Source organism: Anopheles moucheti, chromosome 3 (assembly GCF_943734755.1).
Source record: "Anopheles moucheti chromosome 3, idAnoMoucSN_F20_07, whole genome shotgun sequence".
NCBI classification, from domain to species: domain Eukaryota; kingdom Metazoa; phylum Arthropoda; class Insecta; order Diptera; family Culicidae; genus Anopheles; species Anopheles moucheti.
Window position 1 is genome coordinate 26393357 of NC_069141.1, and position 22174 is coordinate 26415530.

The window sequence follows — 22174 nt, forward strand, 5'->3', positions numbered from 1 at the left end:
GCATAGTTGGCGGAAGAGAGATCAATCTTCATCCTGCTGTCTGATAAGAATTTCTTTGCAAAATAGTATTCTCCAAAACAATAACCTTCTGTGTATCTTCATTCGTTTATAATTTAGTTGAAGCTGTCCTAAATATTTGGTCTTTTTACACTTGCTTCAAGTTCAACTTGGCTGTTTCCCGTACAAAATGTAACACATTGCTAGCGCCATCGCCCACCGAGCGGACGCCATTCGTTTGCCGTTACGCATTCAGATAATTCGTGCCGTACTGTGGCTTCAGTGGGCCTCGTTCTTCGTTGTCGTTCAGATAGTCCTCGTACTGAGCACCCTTGTGTGATGAGTGCAACAGTTCCCGCTTCGGTCGCATAATACCTTTCACATCGCTCAAGCTAATGTCCATCTCGCGGAACGCATTCAGCAGTATCACTGCGACGATCACGACGAAAAATCCGCACAAATCGCCGATAATGTCTTCGGCACGCATGTGGCGCCATTCCTTGAAAAGAATCGCCGATGCCGTAATGACCAGCGTCGTAAAGATGACGTAGTAGATCGGTGTCACGATGCTTGTGTTGAATATGTCCAGCGCTTTGTTGAGGTAGTTCACCTGTATGCCCACAAACACGACCGTCACAATGATGAGGAAGTATGGAAGCCACATGCCGAAATCGTTCGACTTGCCGGAGAGGGTATCGCGCAGGGCGAGTCCGAGCGCTTTGCAGGACATTACCGTAAGGCTGCCGATAGCCGAACACAGCAGGATGTACACGGTGACGTGCTTGTGACCATATCGCGGTCCAACGCAGCATCCGATGAACAGTGACAGGGCAAGAATCAGCACAACGTACGTAATGAAGGTTGGATCTTGCAGCATATCCATCAGAAGGTTAAGATCCTCCACTTCGCCCTCTTTCGGTGAATGTATGACGATGATCGTCGATCCAACTATGCATAGAAAGCAGCCAAGCTTGCCGAGCAGGTTCAATCGTTCCTTGAGAAACTTGGACGCCATGACGGCGGCCACAATCACGCTGAGTGCCCCCAGCGGCGTAACGAGCGAAGCCGGCGCGAAAGCATAAGCTGCAAAGTTGGCCGCCTCTCCAACGCCCACTGTGAGGAAGAAGAAACAGCAGGGTATTAGGGAGAGGAACAGGATCCGACTAGCTGTGTATCTCTAATCATAAACGTAGTAGGCCTTATCAAATTCTCTCGCTTCGCGCATACCCCACACAGATGAGCGATGAATGTTCTTGCAATGAGTCACGGGATGGGGTGAGTTTGTTTGTACTTACTGCAGATAAGGCCGGCCCACCAGATCCAGTCGCGTAGGTAGCCAAACCCACCGGCACTGGCACGGACCGATCCGACCCGGGACAGCCGCAGGAGACCAATTTTCTTGATGATAAAGCTAGATCCAATGAAAATGCTGCTGGACAGGGCCAACCCTAGGCCTATGTAGAAATCGCGCTCCATGTACAGTTCGTCGATGCTCGGAGGGGCTTTCTGGGACAGGAGCGACCCTTGCTGGGGGGAAGGCATTTTTCACGTTGTTTGTGATGACCCCTTAATTGATTCCTCTTGCCCTTTGTAGGGTGGTGATGATTCGCTTTCTGCAGGTTATGATTGTCGATGCACTACGTCACAATGGGTTACACATTTTCGGAATGTACCGCACAAAACGATAAAAAATATAACAGTAGAAGAACGCGGAAAAATAACGCACAGAAGTAAGTGGAGAAGTGTGGACTTTTATTTTAGTTCCAAACAGATTCTGCTCGCTGAATGTTTTGTTTACGCTTTGATCTGATTAGTGCAGCTTTGTTGAAAATGAGCAACAGCCAGGTTAGCTCACATGGGCTACTGTCACCTCTGAATCCATCGTGTTCTAAACCGTCTCAGCTAAAAATCAGCTCCATTTGGGATGATTTAATCTTCAAGAATAATTCTACTCGTTTTATTGAATAATATCAAGCTTAAAAATGCACGATAGAACAAAAAGTAAAAGGTGTTTCATAAACTAAACTTGGCTGTTTTTAGACTCTCTAGGTTAACGTCAACATGGCGGGTCTGAAATGTTGTATGGCCCAACCCGTTCGAAATATGATTCATATCGGTCGCGGATTGTACACAGCATTTGTTAGCATTTTGTAATTTTTACAATATTTGGTATCATTTTGCCGCTTTCGAAATAGTAAGGTAAAGATAAACGTGTGGTTTATCAATACAGGTTCGTAAAACGCGTGTGTATCATATGTTATAAGCTGTTCCAGTCTGACGTTCTATTGTTTTAGTTTTAGCGCATCAACAAAACTTGCGGTGCAGAGAACTGTTTGGAACAATTCACAGGCGCGTGCTGTTTGCTGATTGAAAAGTATTGATCGCCCTTCGCGAGAATGAGTGCTAACGATGGTAAGAATGTTTCCCCGAGTTATAATACAGTTGCAGTTAATCATACGCGTTCTTGTGAAAATTCTGTGGCAGATCAACAAGAACAACAACAGCGACCCGATTCTCCCACGGTCGATGAAGAACGCCCACCGGGGGCGGGAGTGGTGGCCGAACATGAGATCGTAAAGATGGAGGACGTAATAACAATCGATCCTGAAACGACCGAGGTCGATTTGAATCATGGACGCATTGGGAAGATTGAAAACCTCGAACCGCTAACAAAACTTGAACGGTAAGTGCGGAGTGGAAGGAATTCAAGCGAGGGAAAGCACTCTAACCGATGAATCATATTTGCACACGTTTTAGACTATACCTGCGATGGAATTTGATAAAAAAAATCGAAAACCTGGACCATCTTACTTCACTGATCGAGCTCGAGCTGTACGACAATCAGATTACGGAGTTGGAAAACTTAGACCAACTTGTCAACCTGGAGTACGTAAACTCTCGCGCGGTCAAAGTGCAAATCTAACACCCTTTTTTGCTTTCCGTCCCCTCAAAAGAATGCTCGACGTCAGCTTCAATCGATTGCATCAGATCAAGAACCTTTCCACGCTGACCAATCTGCGAAAGCTGTTCCTGTGTGCTAATCGTATATCGTTGATCGAAAATCTGGACCATTTCAGCAGTCTGACCATGCTGGAGCTGGGAGATAATAAGATCCGGGTATGTTAAAGACTTCCTGCATTAAATGGACAACTGCTAATGTCTTTCGTCTGAACAGAAAATTGAAAACCTCGACAATCTAACCAACATGACCCATCTCTATCTGGGCAAGAACAAGATAACGAAAATCGAAAATCTCGACAAGCTGGTCAAGCTGGAATGTTTAAGCCTGCAGTGCAACCGGTTAACAAAGATCGAAAACCTCGACCAGTTAGTCAATCTGACGGAGCTGTATCTGTCCGAGAATGGTATTGAGACGATTGAAAATTTGGACCAAAACAAACAGCTCGAAACGCTCGACCTGGCAAAGAACCGGGTGAAGCGCATCGATAACTTGGAACATTTGCAACAGCTCGAAGAATTTTGGGTAAGTTGTGGCTTTTCCAGTTTGTCCATAAATGTATCGCCTAACTAAAATGTGCATGTATTCTCTCGAATGCCAGATGAACGATAATGGCGTATCGGAATGGAGTTGCGTGGATAAGCTTGCCAGCAATAAGCGTCTTGCGACGGTCTATCTGGAGCGCAATCCGGTCGCAAACGATGTTAACTATCGACGAAAGCTCAAGCTTGCCGTGCCTTGGTTGCAAAAGATTGATGCGACACTCTGCCGTTAGCAGTATAATGCAAATGTACTTTTTTATGTGTCTTGAGGGCAGGAATTAAATAAAACTAGGTCCCAATAATTGTATTACAAACACTCAGTAAACCAGCAGGGTGGTTTGGTAAATTTAATGTCGCCTTTATTGGTTTGGTTGCTTGGTTTTGCCTGCTGAATGTGTATACATACTGTTAACGGTTAATAATATTAACTCAAACGTACTACTGGCTAAGTGGCTAATATGTACATCCTCGGCTAGTTTCGTTCGTAATTGAAAAGTCCTTTTATTGGTTCTCTCTATTGCATTGGCAAAATGTATGTGTGTTTGTTGTTTCTATCGAATAGCAAAGTAATACGAAGCGGAAGTAGATCCTCAATGAAGCGATCGATCATTTCAAACGGTTAAAGCATTGCAAAATGGTGACGGGATATCGTCGTTTAGTTAGCACACAAATCCTCCCGGATAGATGGAAGCATTGTTGTTGATCGCGGTGGTGGTGGTAGTTGACGCTTCTTTGTTGCTCTCACCATCGTTTGCTTCTATCGCCTGCAGCTCATCATCTTCGTCGTCGTCCTCGTCGAACGATTGGCCGGTCACGCGCTTCAGTTCCATTCGGTAGCGTTGCAGCTTGCTCTCCTGATCGGTCAACAGTTCGAGCAGATCTTCCTGGTCCTTTCGAAGCTTATCCAGATCTGTACCGGATTCGTTCGCTTTACTTTCCGCCACGGTAACACGCAACCGCAGCTGATCCAGCTCACCCAGCAGGCGACTGTTCTCCGACTCGTAATAGACGATTTTCGCTCGATCCGTTTGCTGCTCTAGCGTTAGCATCGACAGTCGTTTTTCGAGTGTTTCCTGCTGATCGCCCTGAGCCGGTAGCAAGTGTAGTGGGGAAGATGCGGAAGAGGAGACAATGGCCTGCTGGCGCATATCAGACGCAGCCTGGAGTTGTGCCTTCAGCAGTATGTTCTGATCCTGCAGTTGTCCATTGCTGGATTGCGAATGTTCCAATGCACCGGTCAGCTCCAGTACTTTCGCTTCAGCGTGTGTGAGTTGCTGCTGGAGTGCCTGAAGTCTCGCATCCTGCTCCCGGATAATGTCTTTATACTGTGCCACCAAACCGGACGCTTCCTGGCTCAGGGTAAGCTCGGTAATGTTTTCTCCCCCAGAGCTGAAACCGTTCATCGTTTTAGTAATGACCGCTTCGAGCGCTTTGAAAAGGCGACAAAATTCGTAATCCAGCAATAGATCGGTAGTCGCCGCAATGCGTATCTGTGGCTGTTTGGCCGATTTGCTGTAATTTTCATGCTTGGACACTTCGCCCAGCTTTTTGTTGTAGGTGTCGAGACCGATACGCTTGACCAGCAGCTGGCAGAGGAATTCGCGCTGATGCTCCTGCACGCTGTTATCGTTGAACTGGATGCAGATGCCCATCAGGAAGGCGCACAATCCCTGCACCAGATATTCGTTGTCTCCGTGCTCGTTTGCCGATATTTGCCCGGTGAGATAAGCAACCGTACCCGGGATGGAGAGGAATGTACGCACGGCAAGCTGACAGTGGCTTAACCACACGGACAGCAGCATCAGTAAGCCGACTTTGCTCTGGAACTTACAATTTGCCTGTTGCAGCAGCTGATTGCACTGTTCCAGCAGTGAGACGGGTTTGGCGTGAGAGGTGGCCAGCACCACACGGAGCAGTTGTTCCTTTTGGGCCGGATTCTCCAGCAGTGCGTGGCTCATCGAAACGGCCGCAAACCAGTTCGAGAGTGGGTCCGTACTGAACAGACTGCGACAGAGCAGCTGGCCGCTGGTAATGGATGTCGTTTGCTCAGACGATTGCAGCAGTGTTTTAACCAGTGACGTCTGTCCACCTTCGTTGCGATACAGATAGCTCTGGAAGCAGTAAAGTACGGCACAACGTAGTGAAAGTGGTTGCTTCTCATTGACCATCGACATCAGTAACAGAACGATGGCCGACAGCGGTGGATCGCACGGTGCAATGAACGAGTTGAAGTAATCCTGGTTTTGTCCATCACCACGAATCACTTCTGCGATTGTATTGATCGTTTCGATCAGCAAATCCGGTGGCACTCCACTCGCCATAATAATGTTACATATGGCCGAAAGTAACCCCGAACTTCGGATTGCTTTCTGGCATGAGCTGATCACCTGTTGGGGATTGCTGGGACACACGAGTGCCCGCACAACCTGCAGCATACAGTGCAGATTCGAGACCTTCTGCGGACTCATACCCGCCTGATCCTGATCGGTGGAGAGTTCCAGCATCGGTGCTAATCGTTGAATGTATGAACCTTCCTTGAAGAACTGTTGGTTGCTTGGATTATTCTTCAGTAGGTTAAGCATCAATATCAGGCAGTCTTCCACCACAATTCCACCGTCCGAACAACCTTCCTCCTTAATAACGTCCAGCAATCGATCGAACGCATTTTCAAACGCGACAATCTTCTGAATGTTTCCATTACCCTTCGTCAGCTGTATCATCAGCAGCAACGCATCGTTCCGAATCACCTCCCGGCTGTCGATCAGCAAATCCATCATCTTCGACACACCCATCGGACTGACGAGCACGATCTCCTGTATTTCCTTTGGTCGGTTAGCCAGCAGGTTGGTGAGCAGTTTGATTGCAGCCCACCGTACACGAAAATCGTACTCCTCCAGACACCCCAACACCAGGCACACATTGTCCGAGTTTTTGATGAAAATTTCCGTAAACTGTTCACCGATGTTGGCCGTTACGTTTGGGTTGTCTTCTTCCTCTTCGAACTGTTCCGGCGATGTGACATGGCACAGCGTGTCCAAACAATACCCGATAATCTCACAATCTGTTCGATCCGTCTCAAGCACCTGGAGCATCGCGTTCATACCGATGCCTACTTCGATGCGATATTTTTTCGAAAGGGCTTTCAAAGCCCGGCATGCGTCTCGGCGGTCATCTAGCAAGGTGGACGATGTGACACGTTCCACTAAAAGTTCCACCTAGAACGGGCAAAGAAAGCTCATGAAATGCGTGTGTGTGCTGGACGTAACATAAGGATCTTTTTTCGAATGAGGAGGAATGCTTACCGTTTCTGCGCCGCTGGGCGCTTGGCTCGGTTGCTGTGAACCGAGCACAGTTTGTAGGCCACTTTTAAGGAAGTTCATTCCGGTGGCGAACAGACGAACGACAGCTACCCACTAAACACTCCGTTCTGCAGGTACTTTCCAAGCAAAACTATAATTTTTCACACCAAATCGCTGCTTTCCTGCTCACTGCCTAGAAATGGTACACGTCAATATTTTCGGTGGCGAGCGATTGTTTCTGTTTTGACAATTGGGGTGATAAGGTGTTTACTGGGTGGAACCAAACCAATCGGACAAAATCGTCGCTATGACTTTGAAATGAACGCCGATACATAATAGTTTAGCCTTTTTTAGGAGAACAAGAATATGCTTAAATTAACTCTTGAATGTGCCAAAAAGTGGTAAAAAACCAAACTTGCTCTCCAGTCGATGATGCACAAGGCAAGGTTTGAAAATCGGTGTTGACATTTTCCACTGTCATGCTGAGTATGTTAACAACTGTCAACCACAACGGTGTTTGGTTTACAAGAAAATTGCACATTACCGTGATTGTAAAAAACAGACATCTCCCACTTATTTTAATAGTGCTTGTGCTAGTTCGAATAGTTTGTGTTAAGCTATACCATGTCCGATATTCAAACGTTGATAGATATGGGCTTTCCCAAGGAGAAGGCGTAAGCAACTTGGCGTACAAAATGTTCCTTTCCCATTAATGCAGCCCTCCTTACTTGTGATTCCTCTATTTTCAACAGTGAACGAGCGCTCGAAGTGACCAACAACAAAGGTGTAGAACAGGCCATGGAATGGTTGCTTGCGCACGCTGACGAACCACTGCCACCCGCGTCCGATGCGGCTGGTGATAGCACGAGCTCGGTTACTGAAACACCGGATGACACATCGGCTGGAGGATCGACAGACGAGCAATCGGCGGCCGTAGCGAAATCGCTCAAATGCGACGAGTGTGGCAAGTTGTTTAAATCCAAGGAGGAGGTAGAGTTCCATGCGGCCAAAACGGAACACAGCAGCTTCTCGGAATCGACCGAGGAGAAGAAACCGCTCACGGAGGAAGAGAAGAAGGTGCAGCTCGCCCTGCTAGAGGAGAAGATGCGCCGCAAGCGGCAGGAACGGGAGGAAAACGAAAAGAAGGAAGCAATGGAGCGGGAGCGGCTGCGCATTAAATCTGGCAAGGATATGCTGGAGGCACGGCGTAAGATGGAGGAACAGGAGATGAAAAAATTGATGGACCAGCGTAAGCGCGAAAAGCTGGAAAGTCAGCAAGCGCGGGACCGTGTACGGGTGCAGATTGAGGCAGATCGGGCCGCCCGGAAAGCGAAAGAGTCCTCTGGGTGTGTATGGGCGTCAAATTGTTTCCATTCCTTCTGGACAATATTTTGTAATGGTACATTGCGTGTTGTTTTAGGGAGACCACGGCCGTATCACCAACCTCCACAACGAACAGCCCTTCGCCGGCACAGAAGCCAACGTCCACTACACCAACGAAACCGACTGAGACGAAGACCTACACCACGGCTAAGATTGCGATTCGCATGATGGATGGTACGCAGCTGGTGGAAACGTTCCCGGCCGGCCAGCAGTTGAGCGCCGTGCGGCTGTTCGTGCAGCAAAAGATGGATTCGATCGATGCGTCCTTTGGGCTAATGACTAACTTCCCGAAGAAGGTGTTCAGCGCCGAGGAGTACGACATGCCGCTGGATAAGCTGGGTCTTGTGCCGAACGCGGTACTGATCGTAACAAAAGCACCCTAGACATTTAGACAAAGATGTTTGTATAAAATCCTTAACCAAGGCGATTATCGGTTCGGTTTGTGATGTAACTGCGGTATAAATCTATATAAAAACGATCTCTTTGATTGCGAATGTCGATACTAATGTGTGTATGTTTTGGGAAGAAATCGAGGTTTTTATTCAACCGATTGAGCGTAATAATCAACTTAATCTTATAAAAAAAATTATCATAAAATCGGCATAAGCTAACAACGTTATCAGTTTATTTTTTGTAACGGTCAATACGAAAACAGTCTGGCAATTACTTTCGACGCATTGTCCTAGCTGCTATTCGTAATGTCGGAACAATCAATAATAGTTCTTTCCATCTTGAATGGAAGAGATAATTGTCAAGACCTCGAAACCAAAATCTAACACATGTTTTGGGTGGCCTTTGCTAAGGTTCTGGTCAGTTATGACAACCGCATGACCGCGTATTTCCACTTAATCATTCCTGAATACTTCCTGTACAAAGTCTTTTAGCAAACTTCATTGTATTTAATTTCTTTGTTTTTTATCATCGCTTTTCAAAATCAGTCCATATTCTTAATGCATTCGTTAGTGCAAACAATTTTATTTAGCTACAATTGATTAACAAAACTATTTATTTTGCTTCCCAACCGTTTGTGGGCTTTCATTATTTGGGACTTGAATTATCTATTACTGAAATGGTTAATCCTGCCTGCGAGAAAAGCACATTTCAGCCGAGATTTTAATTTAATCCAGGCGGGCCTCTGAATCGTGCTTTACCAACCATACATTCTTGCCAGCCCAACGATCAACAGATCGCAAATCCTTTAATGCTTAACTAAAATAACCTCGACAACTTCGTACGTTTGCTGTTCACCATTATCTTGTCCATCGGTGTATTCGCCGGTAGCTTCAAAAATCGTTTCGTACGTTGCTGCGGGATCCACCAGCACTTTCTCTCCCATATCTTTTGGCGCAGCATTCGGATAAAAGATGGGGTTTGCGACATTACAGTTACTTATCACCGTGCCAACGCGGTTATTCGATATTGTCATACGTTGCATGCCCACAATACCGTCACAATCCACTGATTGAAGCTGCTTGTCGAAGCAGATGCGAATCTCGTTCAACAGCTGCAGATGTGTATTGTGATCAAAGAAACATTCGATCGCTACATGCTTTCCATAATAATCAAACAGGGCCTTGTTAAGCGTCGTTAGGCTGTAATTGTAACCGGGCTGAATGTCTCCACTCGCGGCAAAAGCTGCATTGACTGAATGTTGCTCCAACCAGGTAAGACCCTGGCTAAAGTATTTATTTTCCGTGCTCAGCTGCTCGATGGCCTCGGCGGCACAGGTACCGTGCTTTAACCATTCGTGTTCCCAAAGTGAATCGTCCGGCTTGTTTTTCTCCACATTCAGCCAATGCTCTTTGAGCTGCTGCTCGATCGATGTAAGCTGGGATAAATCGAAAATGGCCGACTTGTTACAGAATGCGGGTCCTATTGTATTATACTTCGTCGGCCAGATCCCATGAATTGTCCAAACGGTTGCAGGTGTCGGTAGACTACATATATGGCCTTTGCCCGTTTCACGCCATTCGTAGCAAGCGGTGATCGGCCATCGTTGAGTGAAAATGAGTAGATCGAACGGATGCAGCTGTCCTACACCATCGACAGAGTTTTCCCGTGAATCTTCATAATCGCTCCTGTTGCAAAAACAATCCACTTTAATACCACTACACTATAACTGACCAAAGATCGCTTATCAAACTCACCTGCTCGGTGCTGCAACACAAAATTGCACGAAAAACGTAACGCAGGCAATACGAAAGATCATGTTTACCATACTGATGGTAATTCGCGTTGAACGACACGATCTGATCCTCACACAACGATGCTTCGATCGTAAATAGCATAGACGCGTAAACAGAGCCATAAAAAGAATGCGAAGAATGTGCTACCGTTCCTGAAGGGCGCAGCGATAAGCAGTTTGGTCGACTTTAACGAATTCAATAATAGAATTCAACCGTATGCGAAAGAGCGCAAGCTCCTTATGAACAGATTTTGATTACAATTTTCAGCAATTGGTAAATTATGGGATAGAGGATCGATGCCTTGTGGTAGGTATTTTGGTTATTACTCCCATACACAATATTTCGAATCGAGAGGTGCTTGATTTGAAGATTGCACAAGTAGAGCACAGACTGTAAATTGGCTGTAAAGACAGGTCTTATGGTTACAGGTCTCCAAAGCTGCAGAAGTTTGCCAACAATAATATACCTAGGAAGATATTCGAAAATTCTTCGTTCAACAAACTGTTTAGATTCTTTTCAGATTGATCACATAATGAGAATTGGCCCTTCTGTGCAAATGCGAGGACTTAATCTAATGCACACTAAATTTGTGCAATTCAATTCTAAATATCTAAACTTTGTGATATTGATAATTTAATTGATGAATTATGCAAAATCAATTACATTAATTTATTGCGCATGGAACGTACGTACTAAAGAATAAACAAACAAAAATAAATTTGCCAGACAGCTTAAGTTCTAAGCATTTAATTGAAGCCTCATTGGGTAAGATAGAAGAGTTTCAGAAACACGAAACTTATGCTATTACAAATTAAGAAAATTAGCCTACGTTAGCAACCTTACCACACTTATTTCCATAAATTATTACTAACAGTATAACCCCACCGGTGAAAGGAATCCTTGCAATTAAAATTCAACACTTATCTATACCTAGACAAATAGTAAATTGGCTAAATTTTGCTTCTGATACTTTAGGCATTTGGTGGCATGTAAAGCACTATTGCGTTAAGAAAATGGATTGCTTGCCGTTTGTAACCTGCTGAAGAGTGCATATGAATATAAAACGAGTGCTTTTGTAAATTAAAATATATTAAATTCCTTTTCCTACTTTGAACCCGCATTCAATGCACATCGTTTGTTAAGCGCTGTGATTTATAAGAAAAACAAAAAAAATAAAAATAATCTCAATCTCATCTTCAAATGTACGCCCGAAAAGAGCGTTGAGGTTACTCTTTCATTTGGTTTGTAAATAAATTCGACTAAATCACCTCATACCTTCACGAACCCCTCTTTGTTAACACAATCCGTATGATTTTCAAATGGCTCCGAACCTTTTCAGTAGTGTAGATGTTAATACGAATTCAAAACAAATTAATCTTCCCAAGACAAAGTTAACCATTTCCACTCTCAGAATCTCACTCACATCCATTATTCATTTTGCACTGGTAATAAACAGCCGTAACTTTTGAACTCAAATCGATGGTGTTGAGGAGGCCGGCTTGTCCAGGCTGAGCCGAACGTCCTTATCGTTTAAAAAGTCGTGCTGATTCGTCTGCTCGTAACGGTTCTCTATGTTAATCTGCTGCAGAAGTGCTGCTTGCGATTCACGGGCTCCAACTAAAAATACACTCTCCTAGATGGGTGGAAAAAAATGTATGCCATTATTGGGTGTAGAAATAATAGATTTGCTTCACTCTTCTATTCCTAATTCTCTTTCTACAAAAGTACTCAATCGACGATTCATCAAAGGTTTCCAAGGGTTTGCTAGTTGCTGTTTTTTTCTTATGAATGTTCATTAAAGCTAGATACGTTGTTTACAACATTGAATAAATACTAGGTACTAGACATTTTCGAGGACACATTACTGTCACGACACTACACGTACTAAAGCAATCCCGACAACAATAAACGAACACGTGGTGCAAACGGAACTTAAAAAACGCTATTTTTGTAACACGGACGCATGGACGCTTACAAGACATGGTACGGAAAAAAAATCGCGATATACGTTGAGACAAGAAGGCAGCATTGGGCAAATAATACACATATGTTGTAGACTGGACACGGTACAAACTGGATATGTAGAACAGAAACCAAAACAACACTCGAAGGTACAGGAATCTTCCTAAAACAATGACCACAAACACCGGTAGTATAGTTCGCGTTAGTATGAGCAAAATCTATTAACTACTGCTCTTTAGCTTCAACAGCGGGTTGTTGCGATACCGTAACACCCTCGGAACTGTTCACACTAACAGCTCCAACGCCCTCCACCTACAACGATAGCGCATTAGGGAGAGATAAAGAGAAGAAACAAATGAACATGTACATTGCACGTTCTGTGGATGAAATCTATGGGCAATGTGTAGCGCGTTTTCGGTGGATGAGCTATGGAACAAAAATGTTTGGGACGAAACAACAACATGGCGTTTAAACAATATGAAGAACGATAGTACAAACGCATGTGCTGAAGTAGAAAAGACGAGAACGTTTTTACGTTGTGTATAGATTTCATGATTTCTCATCTTGTTTTAGCAAGATATGGATAGGCAAAACATCACACGACAATGAAACACTCACAGCACACATTAATGGGCGGTAATTGAATTGAATTTAATGAACCAATACTAGAAATACTTACAGGTTTTTAATCAATCATTTTAATGATTATTTTACATCATAAAAAGCTTCTCATTGCTTCAAAACAGGTTGTTTTGAGAAACTGCAAACAATAATCTTTTACATTACTATTAAAAAGAAAGATGCCTGAAATTCACATATGATGCCATGCTAGGGCAGTTGCCATGTTTATCAAATCTTAAATATTCTAAAAACATTCCACAAATATAAACAAAAACAATATACATTAAAACAATATATAAATACATAACATACGTAAACAAAGGGCGAACAAACATGCAGAACAACGGAAAACAAAAGAAACTGACATACAAAAGAAAACAGCAAGCAACTTTTTTGGCAATCAGCTTGATCCAATGAATGGAAAATTGGAGAAGCATCGAGAAAAAATGAACGATCGTATCGACTTAGCAAAGTTTACTAGTGCTCGTGCATCGAGGCGAAGCCAAATACTGTTTGTGAAGATACCAACCGGGGTCGGAAAATGGAGATTGCTCGAATGAACAACGACTTACCTTAACCGCCTTGTCCGAGTAAATGTCCATCTTATCGTAGATGATTGCATGGATACCGAGGCTCTTTAAATGCTTGATTGTATCCTTACAATTATTATCATCGCCCCAGCAAAAAATGATCAACCCTTTCTCGGTCGCCAGATTCACCTACAAACATGAAACAGATTAGTTAAAAATGGAAAAAAATATCTCTGCTAAAGTTACTTCTTTCGACTTGCCTGTGTTTGATCGCGCAACAGATCCTCTGTATGAGCAACGATACCCAACAATTCGGTTGCATATGCATTGCGCACGGCCGTCTCGATCGAGTTGCAGCGTGGATCATGATAGCTCGGGTATCGACTGGTGACTCCGAGCGTTAGAAACATTACCGGATAGAGGTTCTGCTTGAGACGCAGCATCGTGCAGATGTCGGCATCGAAGCACGAGAACACAATCCGCCGGTTGCTGGCTTTCGCTAGCACCACGCGCAAGATGCAATCGACGTACAGGTTCGTATCGAATGTCAGCTCCGATTCCATTCGTCCATCCTTGAGCTTCTGTGACCATTTCACTTCGATGTTAAAGCCACAGTGTGGATCTATCTGATCGAGGGCTTCGGCTAACTGGGGGAACGGTTGGTGCTCTTCTAAATCTTCGTCGAAGAATTTGGCTTCACGGTTTCTACCTTCCACCACGTGATAGACCTGTAGCCGTTGAAATGGGGTTGGAGGCCAGGATTAATTGAATTCATGTGGTAGACGTTTCAAGTAACAATATTTCAGAGTGTTTTAAAAGTATAAATTTAAATGTTCTCAAGTTTATGTATTCGTAAAACGGTGGTTAGAATAGGAAATATGCATACTGTAAGGGGAAGTACATTTACCTTTAGGTTCCGGAGTTGTTCTAGTGTCAGTTCACGCATCGGAAGCTCCAACATATCGTTCGTTTCGAGCGTGGTTTTGCGCTTGAGCGATACATAAATATCGAAATCGTGATAGATCACCGGAACCAGATCCTTGCTCAGTTGCACATCAAACTCCACCATATCGGCACCGTGCGCGACCGCCTTCTTTAGCGAAGCGATTGTGTTTTCACGGATCACATTGCCATCGCTCGCCTTGAAGCTGGTGCCAGATCCACGATGGCCCACGTCCAGCCCGGTCCAACGTTTATTCCAGTACCGAATGTACGATCGCTCTAGCGTGCATTGCGTGGGCAAAAGTGGCGTTACTTTCAGGTACTCGATCCGCATCATGCCGAGTGGCCGATGTTTGCTAGCACACGTAACCGGCAACTCTAGCACGCCCTCGGATTTTTTCAGGAAATTCGGCAGAATGTAATGATAACCCAGATGGTACGGTGGTTCGTCTTCCTTTGATTTGGAACTGTATGTGTACAGATCGACGAGATAGGCCACGTTCTCAGGCTCTGCTACCGTTACATTGTAGATAAGAAAATCATCCTTATGATACGGACAGCCAAACTGTGACTGTTGCTCATAGCAAACATTCGGGTTGCGAAGCGAGGTCACCTCCGTGAAGGAGTAGGTGGTTGCCGATTCCGCACCATTCTCACGGGTATCGTTCGAAAGCGATTCTTCCAGCATCGAGGAAAGATTTTGGGATTCCGCATTAATGCGTAGATTCATCGTTGTTATCTGAAAGAAATATTACACCAAATTAATCCCCATAGCCCATCGATTATTGTGCATATAGCCTAAGTGGCATTCTTACCTTCACATACAGCAACCGGTTCTTGATGCGTTCCTTCACCGAGAACGGATTATCGAAGAACTTGAACTGCATGATGGTTTCGGTAGTGAGCCAACCCTTATCCAGCTTGATATTTCCGTCGATATCACCGAGTGTGTCGATCTTTGGTTGTACTTGGGTGGTTTGTACTTCTTCGTCAGCCAGATCGAGCGGGACCTGTCGGGGCACGATGTGAGTTTCAAAGCGTCGTACATGCACATTCTCACTGGTTGGATCGACCGAGCAGATTAAATAGCGATATTTCACAGAAACATCACGTGGTAGTTCCGTCGCGAGGCGCCAGATATTTCTATCACCATCTGAAGGAAGTAAAAACATTAAGTGAAAAGGTTTTCGTTAGGTTTTTGTTCGTTAAATTGCTGATATATATTCTTTATTCCCTACTATTTCATATTCGTTCGCTTTGCTTAAACGGTTTGGGGACCGTTCGTTATGTATATTGCTACAATCGAATTACGCCTCTAGAAGTCGCCACACTCGTGCTAAATTGAATCAAAATTGTCCTCATGCGGTTTAATTCACTGACGGCCCTGCGACAATCTACACAACGGTAAATATGTGTTTTGATGAGATATGCAATAGACAAAACCGTTTAAAAGCGCAGACCACGACCTACGGCCTGGACCTTTGACTAACAGGCTTTTAAGCGATAGGTACCAAATTCAAGCTCTTCTATATGGTGTTTATGGTATATGATGGTTGCTATATCATATTATTGCTTGTTGCTACATTATGTTAGTTTTTCATTCTATTGATTCGCACTGGATTATAGCGCTTGGAAAAAAGGTTTCTTTGTGGCATTAATAGACTATTAATACAGGCTTTCAAATAGGTGTCCAATTAGCACAATGCAAGAATTGAATTAATTAGACTATACCTCACACACCAACCGAATCTACATTGTGTACTAACCGATTAACCTACTCAAAATGAGGCTTAAGTAGCGAGATTTATCAAGTTAAAACTAAGGCGTATAGGGAAAGTTAAGGTCTGTTGATGTGCGACTTTCCTTAGGAAGCTGCTATTTCAGCATGGTCTATCATTGGATTGCAACGGATGAGCACAAGCATGAACAAATATTACTAACATTCCATTCCAGTCAGTTCGTTGAAATAGGCCACTACCGGTTGGTGCCTCCATTAATATTCATTCGGGTTAAAGGAAACTGAATCTGCCACAGGCTAAACATTGTTAAAACACTGTTCAATTTGAAGATCGTGTCTGGTTGAAAGTAATATTCACCCGTCTGCCACAAATCCCCTAGCTACTATTATTCAATTGACGCACCGGTGAAAAAGGGACAACAGGGAGAGAGGTTACAAATCAATTGTACTGTCGGCAAAGTGTAAACAAATTTATGCCCCACTCAATGTGAGACGGACAGCATAACACCACCCACCCGGTTCGCTTTGTTGCGCGTGCTTCAAACTGGTCGATCACACACAGCGGAAGCGGTGTAAAGTTGTTGCTCTTTTCAAGTTTCGAAGGAGGTTGAGGTCAACACATACACACCTGTGTATTGGTCGAAGGACTGTCCCAAGAGCGAAGTTGTGGGGGAGATTCGATCTTGAACTTGAGCGAATGTTTACCACGTGGACATAGCTGTCAATGAACTGCCGCTGTAACACGGCGAATTAGCTCTGATAGTGGAAGCTTCTAATTTTTGTTGTTAATTGATGTTCCGCGAGGTTGTTTATTGATGTTGGAAATAAACGTGGAATAAATTTAGCTTTTTGTAACCTGAATTTCCTCGCATATAGCCGATTTAGATCAAATGGAAAGCTCTAATTTATGTTTTGGAAACTGATTCTCCATCAGCTTAGGTGTCTGTAAATCAGGTTTAAATCGTTCATTTTGTCTGCCACTCTCAATAGCGGGGAGTTTTAATAGCTATAAACGAGATGTGATTTACATAAATCTGGACAAGTATAAAATAAATCGAGCGAACGCTCATGTGAGACTAATAAAATAAGAGGGTATTTCCCGACAGCACATCATCGTTCGGGAGGATGGAAAGAAAGGTCTCAAAATCCAAACATATAATACCACAGAACTGATGGACGGCCTAACGAGAGGTGACATGAGTTAAACAAATAAACATAAAACTACTATTATAAATGGGGGAATTCCCGCAGTAAGCGATAATACAATCACATTCGTACTTGATCGTCATAGATGCTCCCACTATCTGTACATTCCCGTCAGATGCTGCCAGGCGTCTTATTTGAACCGTGAGGAGAAGATTACCCCAATAGTGATTAAGTCTTCTCATACAAGATCTCTCTGTTTCTCTCTATCTTTCTGTAGGATGCAATCAAAAGACACAAATCGCATCTTTACGGCGGAGTTTAATCCACGAACGCACGTATTAGTGGGCTACGCGGTTTCCTGTCTGTTTTGGAATATTGGTGAAACCGTACCGTATTATCAAGTCCAACACAGAACCGGTCCTGACAGTGGGGCACAGAGCCGCATTGATAATCCTACGGGTATTTTGAGTGTCGATTATTTTCGCGTACCGTGGCGTGCTGCTGCTTTGCATGTTAGTTGCACGGTACACAATGAGGTGGTTAGTCTGTTCGATCGTGTCTTTGTCGCTGGTGCTGGTAGCGGCCGGCGAGTCCCTGAACAGTGGCGATGCGTGTAAAACACCGTCCGGTACGGCTGGAATCTGTGAGCCGGTGAAAAACTGTTCGTACGTAATGAAGATCCTGCAAAGTTCGGACTTTTCGCACTACGATACAGAATATCTGGAATCGCTGAAATGCGGCGAAAAAGTGGTTCCAAACCGGAAGAAACCCATTTCATTGGTAAGTAACTCGGAACACTCAGCACAAGAGAAATAGCAAACATTAAATTTTCCACTGTCCATTTTAGCTATGTTGTCCAAAGTTCGACAATGTGCCAAAGTGTGGAGAACAGAATATACGCGATCGGATCTATTTCGGCAAGGAATCCAATCGAGGCGAACATCCGTGGGCTGCCCTCTTGTTCTACAATGTGGGAAGAAATCGCGTCGTGCCTAACTGTGGTGGTGCGCTCGTTACGCAGCGATATGTGATAACGGCGGCACACTGCATTGTGGACAAACCAAAATGGAAATTGTGAGTGGACTGGCGGCAAGTTGTACCAGGCTCAGCTAATGTGCAATTCCTTCTTTCTACAGACTTTACGTGCGTTTCAATGAGTTCAACACGTCCAGCCCGGATAACTGTACCACTTTGGAGGATTCTGATGAAGTCATCTGCCGGGCAGACTATGAGGTGGAGTCAATTACACCTCACCCCGGGTACGACATGCACATTAGATCGCGTCCCAACGATATCTGTATCCTGCGACTCGCTTCCGATGTCACGTTTAACAAGTATGTACGTCCCATCTGTTTACCCTTCAATCTAGACATCCAAAATCTTCCGGTTGCGAATGAAACGTTCACCGTCACCGGTTGGGGAGAAACAGAACAGCGTAAGTATGTCACCTGTATGTTTACTAAAATGGTGTACTGAAATAATGGAGAGTGTGTTCGTTTGTATTTCATAGATATACCCAGTGATGTACAGAAACACGTAGATTTGCCCGGGTTGGACAATGAGCACTGCAACTCGGTGTACGCCGTGGCAAACGTCACCCTCACGGACAAGCAGTTGTGCATCGGTGGATTGAACGGTTCTGATTCTTGCCGGGGAGATTCCGGTGGACCACTGATGCGTCAGGTGATTGGTGATTGGTTCCTTGTAGGGGTCGTTAGTTTTGGAGCACGAATTTGTGGAGCGTACAATTTGCCCGGGGTGTACACAAATATCGTGAAATATTTGGACTGGATGGAAACAGTTATGTTCGTTGAGCAATACTTGTAAAACGCGATAAACTGGATTTACTATCCTGCTTTGTGAAAACATAATTTGAAATGAGACTTAATGCAGCCTGGGGCTACAACGTCTGTTTGTCCTCATATACTATTAAAATGTATTGGGTTGTGTCCTTAATCTTGTTCTACCCGTTGATCCTATCCATGAGCGAGCCGTAGATTTACCATTGCCTTGTACAAGAGGGTATCAAAAATTTCCAAAAATGTAATCACTCTCGAGCGCGAAACAAGGAACAAAAAACAAGTTTATCAACTTGGCAGCAGTAAAGGGCCTAAAGGGCAGCAGTAAAGGGTATTGTTCATATTTATGTAGCAAATTCCGTAGGTCATTCCAATCCACAATTTGGTCAAAATCCAGAAGAAATGATTGTGTCTAAACACTGACATTACTGGCGGCAATTAAAAAACGTAACCATGTCAATAAAGTCACATCAATCTACGCAAACATACATTTCTAACTTACCGTTTTCTGGACGCAGTTGTACGCATTGTTCCGGTTCCCAGTTTCCCAAGGATTCGCAACTGCCCGTTATGGCAATGGTTTCATCTTTCAGCAAATCGTACGTTACCAGCACACGGAACGTGTACCGACGATCACCAGCCGGCGTTGGTTGCTTTAGTTTTTTCGCGGACGTTTCTGTCTTCTGGGACGCGGATGTAGACGGGTCCTTTGCATCGCCATTTTCTTCCAAAAACCACCAACGCTGCATCGTACCTTTGTTGTGTATTGTTCTGAAGGTGGGAAATGGATCTGCAATGGAAATGGAAACATTCAGTGAAATGAGATAGACCGAAATAAAAATAGGTGAATTATTTAATCAGTTGGTTTGAAATATAACCACGATTATTTGAAACGCGGGTTAACACTTTTGAACAGCTGATATGCCTGTCTGCCTTCAACTACAGTCTGCTGATAAAAGACTGGCGGGATGAACGACCACATGGATGATTGGTAGGCGAATACCCGGTATCAGAAAACAGTTTGTCGCTTCTAGAAAAATAATTATGCGGGAAATCGAAAGCAAGTGATGACTCGCAGAATTAGACATCGCGGTCCGATAGTTTTTTCATGTGGACAAATCGTGCCGTCGTGTCCGTGGGACATTATATTTGATACGAGACGAGCAGTGGGTGCTGATAAACACACAAATTGAAGTCAGAAGATGGTGTCCATCACGTGTACTGGTGTTATCAACGTGAACAAACATATCTCGTTATTCTGTAAGAATTAGTCTCATTGTACGGTAACGGGCTCATTGCACTTTTGTCTGTCGTTGGTAACAGTTGAAGGCCGTTCATGAAGCGATCTTTTACGAACGTCTGACTATCAGGCAAGACATCGTACAATAAACAATCGATAGAGTCCATTACCAGCCAGAGCACTTTGGGCGGTATTGCTGTCTAGTGGAACATTGTTGTTTGCCAGTTGGATCAGGGCACACTTGTATTGACTGGTATGCCACGATTTGCTGCCAACAGCCAGGTGACTTGATTTGACGGGTGATCCTGGGTTTTAACATTGCCACATTCCTAGAAAATGCTTCTAAATATATCTGGCGATACCAGTGGACACTTGTGAGTGTAAATTCACTTGTAAATTCTTCTTATTATGAGACGTACGAAGGAAAGCACGTTGTGGTGGTAGAGAGAAGCTGTTTTGGGCCATTCAACCTGAAAAACAGGAAGAGCATACCAACCCGCTTGTGAGCCAAGTCTATGGCCCAGAGTGTGTCCCTTTTGGCGCGCGAAGCGTAAACAGTGCCACTGTCTTCTCGGCAGCATGTACCACTCAAGTCACGTGACAGTCAGCGGTATGCCGTCGGCGATCACGATCGAAGAATGATCATGCGCTCAACAACGAATAAAAGACGCCAAACCGGTTCTGATCAAAACATTCACTTTCTCCGCCCTGTACCATCCCCCACGCGTACTGATGAAACTCCCGTCTACGCGTTGCATTCGGGGGAAATAAATTACCGCAACGTACGTTGGTGCATTTAACGGCACGTCCAAGGTACCGTCTCACTCCGTTTTGGGTAATTAGACGTACCAAAATGCACATCCTTCATCCGGGGCTCTAGGAAGATTTACCCGTTTGGACAAGGCAATAATAATGGCAGAAACACAACCTTCTGGTTGCGGTGATTCTAGTAGTCCTTGAACACATGGATGCTTCTTTTGCTATAGGTTGCCATAGAGTACGCTATTTTCGGCTCACAGTCACAAACCTCAAAGACAAAAAGGGAATCCTTTCATTTTGCGCATTGAAAAAATACCGTACGAAAAGAAAAATCAATCGCCCTTGCTGAGAATTGCTTACCTGGTTTGGGTAGCCCTGAGTTCAGTGGAAGATGTTCGGATAATTGAATAATGGATAATCCTTTGTTTACGTTGGTTTTCCGTTTGCTTCCCAGGGACACTGTTCTGCGCCGACAAGAGCTGTATTAGCACACAGAAAAAAAACACACCAAAGGCAACACTTCTTTGAGGTTGCTTTTAATTTGGCTCAAACTAAACAGCACAACGAGCACGCCAAGGAAAATTCTGAGGCAGCAAATGGAAAACGGCACACTTGGATGATCGTATTTTGTCAGCAGACCGACATCCTACTAAACTACACAGAAGGGAGCACGGTTTTGGAAATACACTTTTCCTCGTGATACGATGGCGCGACTGACTATACCACTGCTGACGGGAAAAACAAAAACCTTTATCTGTGATTATCGTTCGCAACCGTGACGTGTCGTTTTCGCGTTAACAATGAAAATCAACACATATTTCGAACTGCTTTGGTAGATTTTTCTATTTTTCCACTGTATCGCTGGTGAATAGTGTATAACACTGCGGAACAATATACAACTTATCGACACCCACCTACAACAGCTTTATTTGCACGATCCGACCATTGTTCTCGAATTCGGGGTGTGTTTTTGTGCTGCGTTAGTTCACAGAGCAAAAACACGATGGACCCTCACGCGACAACGATTTTGAGAACAATAGCGGGTGTTTAGAAAAATTTGCACAACAGCTG

At 44.3% G+C, this 22174-nt stretch overlaps 7 protein-coding genes across 10 annotated transcripts; 3 read left to right on the plus strand and 4 right to left on the minus strand.

Moving 5' to 3' along the window:
- Nucleotides 1-61: 61 nt before the first annotated feature.
- Nucleotides 62-1803, minus strand: LOC128303217 (magnesium transporter NIPA2). The gene is made up of 2 exons (XM_053040093.1): nt 1293-1803; nt 62-1110 (listed from the first exon to the last, which is right to left on the minus strand). The coding sequence occupies exons 1-2, from the start codon at nt 1537-1539 to the stop codon at nt 242-244; spliced, it is 1116 nt and encodes a 371-aa protein (XP_052896053.1). The 5' UTR covers nt 1540-1803; the 3' UTR covers nt 62-241.
- A 295-nt stretch (nt 1804-2098) lies between these two features.
- LOC128300492 (protein phosphatase 1 regulatory subunit 7) lies at nt 2099-3843 on the plus strand. The gene is made up of 7 exons (XM_053036568.1): nt 2099-2227; nt 2292-2409; nt 2482-2680; nt 2755-2883; nt 2952-3114; nt 3173-3481; nt 3558-3843. Exons 2-7 carry the CDS (start codon nt 2394-2396, stop codon nt 3729-3731), a joined length of 990 nt encoding a protein of 329 aa, XP_052892528.1. The 5' UTR covers nt 2099-2227; nt 2292-2393; the 3' UTR covers nt 3732-3843.
- On the minus strand, nt 3820-6959 carry LOC128300491 (general vesicular transport factor p115). Its single transcript, XM_053036567.1, has 2 exons — nt 6801-6959; nt 3820-6713 (listed from the first exon to the last, which is right to left on the minus strand). Exons 1-2 carry the CDS (start codon nt 6876-6878, stop codon nt 4158-4160), a joined length of 2634 nt encoding a protein of 877 aa, XP_052892527.1. The 5' UTR covers nt 6879-6959; the 3' UTR covers nt 3820-4157.
- Nucleotides 6960-7224: 265 nt separating this feature from the next.
- LOC128300942 (UBX domain-containing protein 1) lies at nt 7225-8760 on the plus strand. Of its 2 annotated transcripts, none has more exons than XM_053037203.1 (3): nt 7225-7471; nt 7550-8143; nt 8257-8760. In XM_053037203.1, exons 1-3 carry the CDS (start codon nt 7422-7424, stop codon nt 8561-8563), a joined length of 951 nt encoding a protein of 316 aa, XP_052893163.1. In that variant the 5' UTR covers nt 7225-7421; the 3' UTR covers nt 8564-8760. The 2 variants fall into 2 exon arrangements, with proteins under 2 accessions (XP_052893163.1, XP_052893162.1); XM_053037202.1 differs by having other exon boundaries at nt 7239-7471; nt 8218-8755.
- Nucleotides 8761-8785: 25 nt separating this feature from the next.
- LOC128300943 (ribonuclease Oy) lies at nt 8786-10445 on the minus strand. Its single transcript, XM_053037205.1, has 2 exons — nt 10328-10445; nt 8786-10258 (listed from the first exon to the last, which is right to left on the minus strand). Exons 1-2 carry the CDS (start codon nt 10396-10398, stop codon nt 9379-9381), a joined length of 951 nt encoding a protein of 316 aa, XP_052893165.1. The 5' UTR covers nt 10399-10445; the 3' UTR covers nt 8786-9378.
- Nucleotides 10446-11045: 600 nt separating this feature from the next.
- LOC128305040 (glycerophosphocholine phosphodiesterase GPCPD1) lies at nt 11046-22131 on the minus strand. Of its 2 annotated transcripts, none has more exons than XM_053042319.1 (8): nt 22018-22131; nt 21464-21831; nt 19607-19894; nt 15237-15574; nt 14387-15160; nt 13740-14207; nt 13522-13668; nt 11046-11999 (listed from the first exon to the last, which is right to left on the minus strand). In XM_053042319.1, exons 3-8 carry the CDS (start codon nt 19851-19853, stop codon nt 11838-11840), a joined length of 2136 nt encoding a protein of 711 aa, XP_052898279.1. In that variant the 5' UTR covers nt 19854-19894; nt 21464-21831; nt 22018-22131; the 3' UTR covers nt 11046-11837. The 2 variants fall into 2 exon arrangements, with proteins under 2 accessions (XP_052898279.1, XP_052898280.1); XM_053042320.1 differs by having other exon boundaries at nt 21464-21562; nt 22018-22076.
- On the plus strand, nt 17816-19586 carry LOC128305041 (CLIP domain-containing serine protease B15-like). Of its 2 annotated transcripts, XM_053042322.1 has the most exons (5): nt 17828-18085; nt 18153-18379; nt 18442-18538; nt 18675-18744; nt 18816-19586. In XM_053042322.1, exons 1-5 carry the CDS (start codon nt 17837-17839, stop codon nt 19130-19132), a joined length of 960 nt encoding a protein of 319 aa, XP_052898282.1. In that variant the 5' UTR covers nt 17828-17836; the 3' UTR covers nt 19133-19586. The 2 variants fall into 2 exon arrangements, with proteins under 2 accessions (XP_052898281.1, XP_052898282.1); XM_053042321.1 differs by having other exon boundaries at nt 17816-18085; nt 18442-18740.
- Nucleotides 22132-22174: the final 43 nt, after the last annotated feature.

What these genes read in the sequence shown, in the direction of transcription:
- LOC128300492 (XM_053036568.1), top strand. An exon ending in GACCAACTTGTCAACCTGGA is followed by an intron (nt 2,884 to 2,951) that starts GTACGTAAACTC and finishes TCCCCTCAAAAG; the next exon opens with AATGCTCGACGTCAGCTTCA. An exon ending in AACAGCTCGAAGAATTTTGG is followed by an intron (nt 3,482 to 3,557) that starts GTAAGTTGTGGC and finishes CTCGAATGCCAG; the next exon opens with ATGAACGATAATGGCGTATC.
- LOC128300942 (XM_053037202.1), top strand. Translation starts at nt 7,422, where the DNA reads ATGTCCGATATTCAAACGTTGATAGATATGGGCTTTCCCAAGGAGAAG. An exon ending in GGCTTTCCCAAGGAGAAGGC is followed by an intron (nt 7,472 to 7,549) that starts GTAAGCAACTTG and finishes TATTTTCAACAG; the next exon opens with TGAACGAGCGCTCGAAGTGA. An exon ending in AAAGCGAAAGAGTCCTCTGG is followed by an intron (nt 8,144 to 8,217) that starts GTGTGTATGGGC and finishes GTGTTGTTTTAG; the next exon opens with GGAGACCACGGCCGTATCAC.
- LOC128305040 (XM_053042319.1), bottom strand. Translation starts at nt 19,853, where the DNA reads ATGCAGCGTTGGTGGTTTTTGGAAGAAAATGGCGATGCAAAGGACCCG. An exon ending in ACAACTGCGTCCAGAAAACG is followed by an intron (nt 15,575 to 19,606) that starts GTAAGTTAGAAA and finishes TACTTCCTTCAG; the next exon opens with ATGGTGATAGAAATATCTGG. An exon ending in ACCGGTTGCTGTATGTGAAG is followed by an intron (nt 15,161 to 15,236) that starts GTAAGAATGCCA and finishes TATTTCTTTCAG; the next exon opens with ATAACAACGATGAATCTACG.
- LOC128305041 (XM_053042321.1), top strand. Translation starts at nt 17,816, where the DNA reads ATGTTAGTTGCACGGTACACAATGAGGTGGTTAGTCTGTTCGATCGTG. An exon ending in GACAAACCAAAATGGAAATT is followed by an intron (nt 18,380 to 18,441) that starts GTGAGTGGACTG and finishes TTCTTTCTACAG; the next exon opens with ACTTTACGTGCGTTTCAATG. An exon ending in TTGGGGAGAAACAGAACAGC is followed by an intron (nt 18,741 to 18,815) that starts GTAAGTATGTCA and finishes TGTATTTCATAG; the next exon opens with ATATACCCAGTGATGTACAG.
- LOC128300491 (XM_053036567.1), bottom strand. Translation starts at nt 6,878, where the DNA reads ATGAACTTCCTTAAAAGTGGCCTACAAACTGTGCTCGGTTCACAGCAA. An exon ending in CGCCCAGCGGCGCAGAAACG is followed by an intron (nt 6,714 to 6,800) that starts GTAAGCATTCCT and finishes TGCCCGTTCTAG; the next exon opens with GTGGAACTTTTAGTGGAACG.
- LOC128303217 (XM_053040093.1), bottom strand. Translation starts at nt 1,539, where the DNA reads ATGCCTTCCCCCCAGCAAGGGTCGCTCCTGTCCCAGAAAGCCCCTCCG. An exon ending in GTGGGCCGGCCTTATCTGCA is followed by an intron (nt 1,111 to 1,292) that starts GTAAGTACAAAC and finishes TCTTCCTCACAG; the next exon opens with TGGGCGTTGGAGAGGCGGCC.
- LOC128300943 (XM_053037205.1), bottom strand. Translation starts at nt 10,398, where the DNA reads ATGGTAAACATGATCTTTCGTATTGCCTGCGTTACGTTTTTCGTGCAA. An exon ending in TGTGTTGCAGCACCGAGCAG is followed by an intron (nt 10,259 to 10,327) that starts GTGAGTTTGATA and finishes TTTTTGCAACAG; the next exon opens with GAGCGATTATGAAGATTCAC.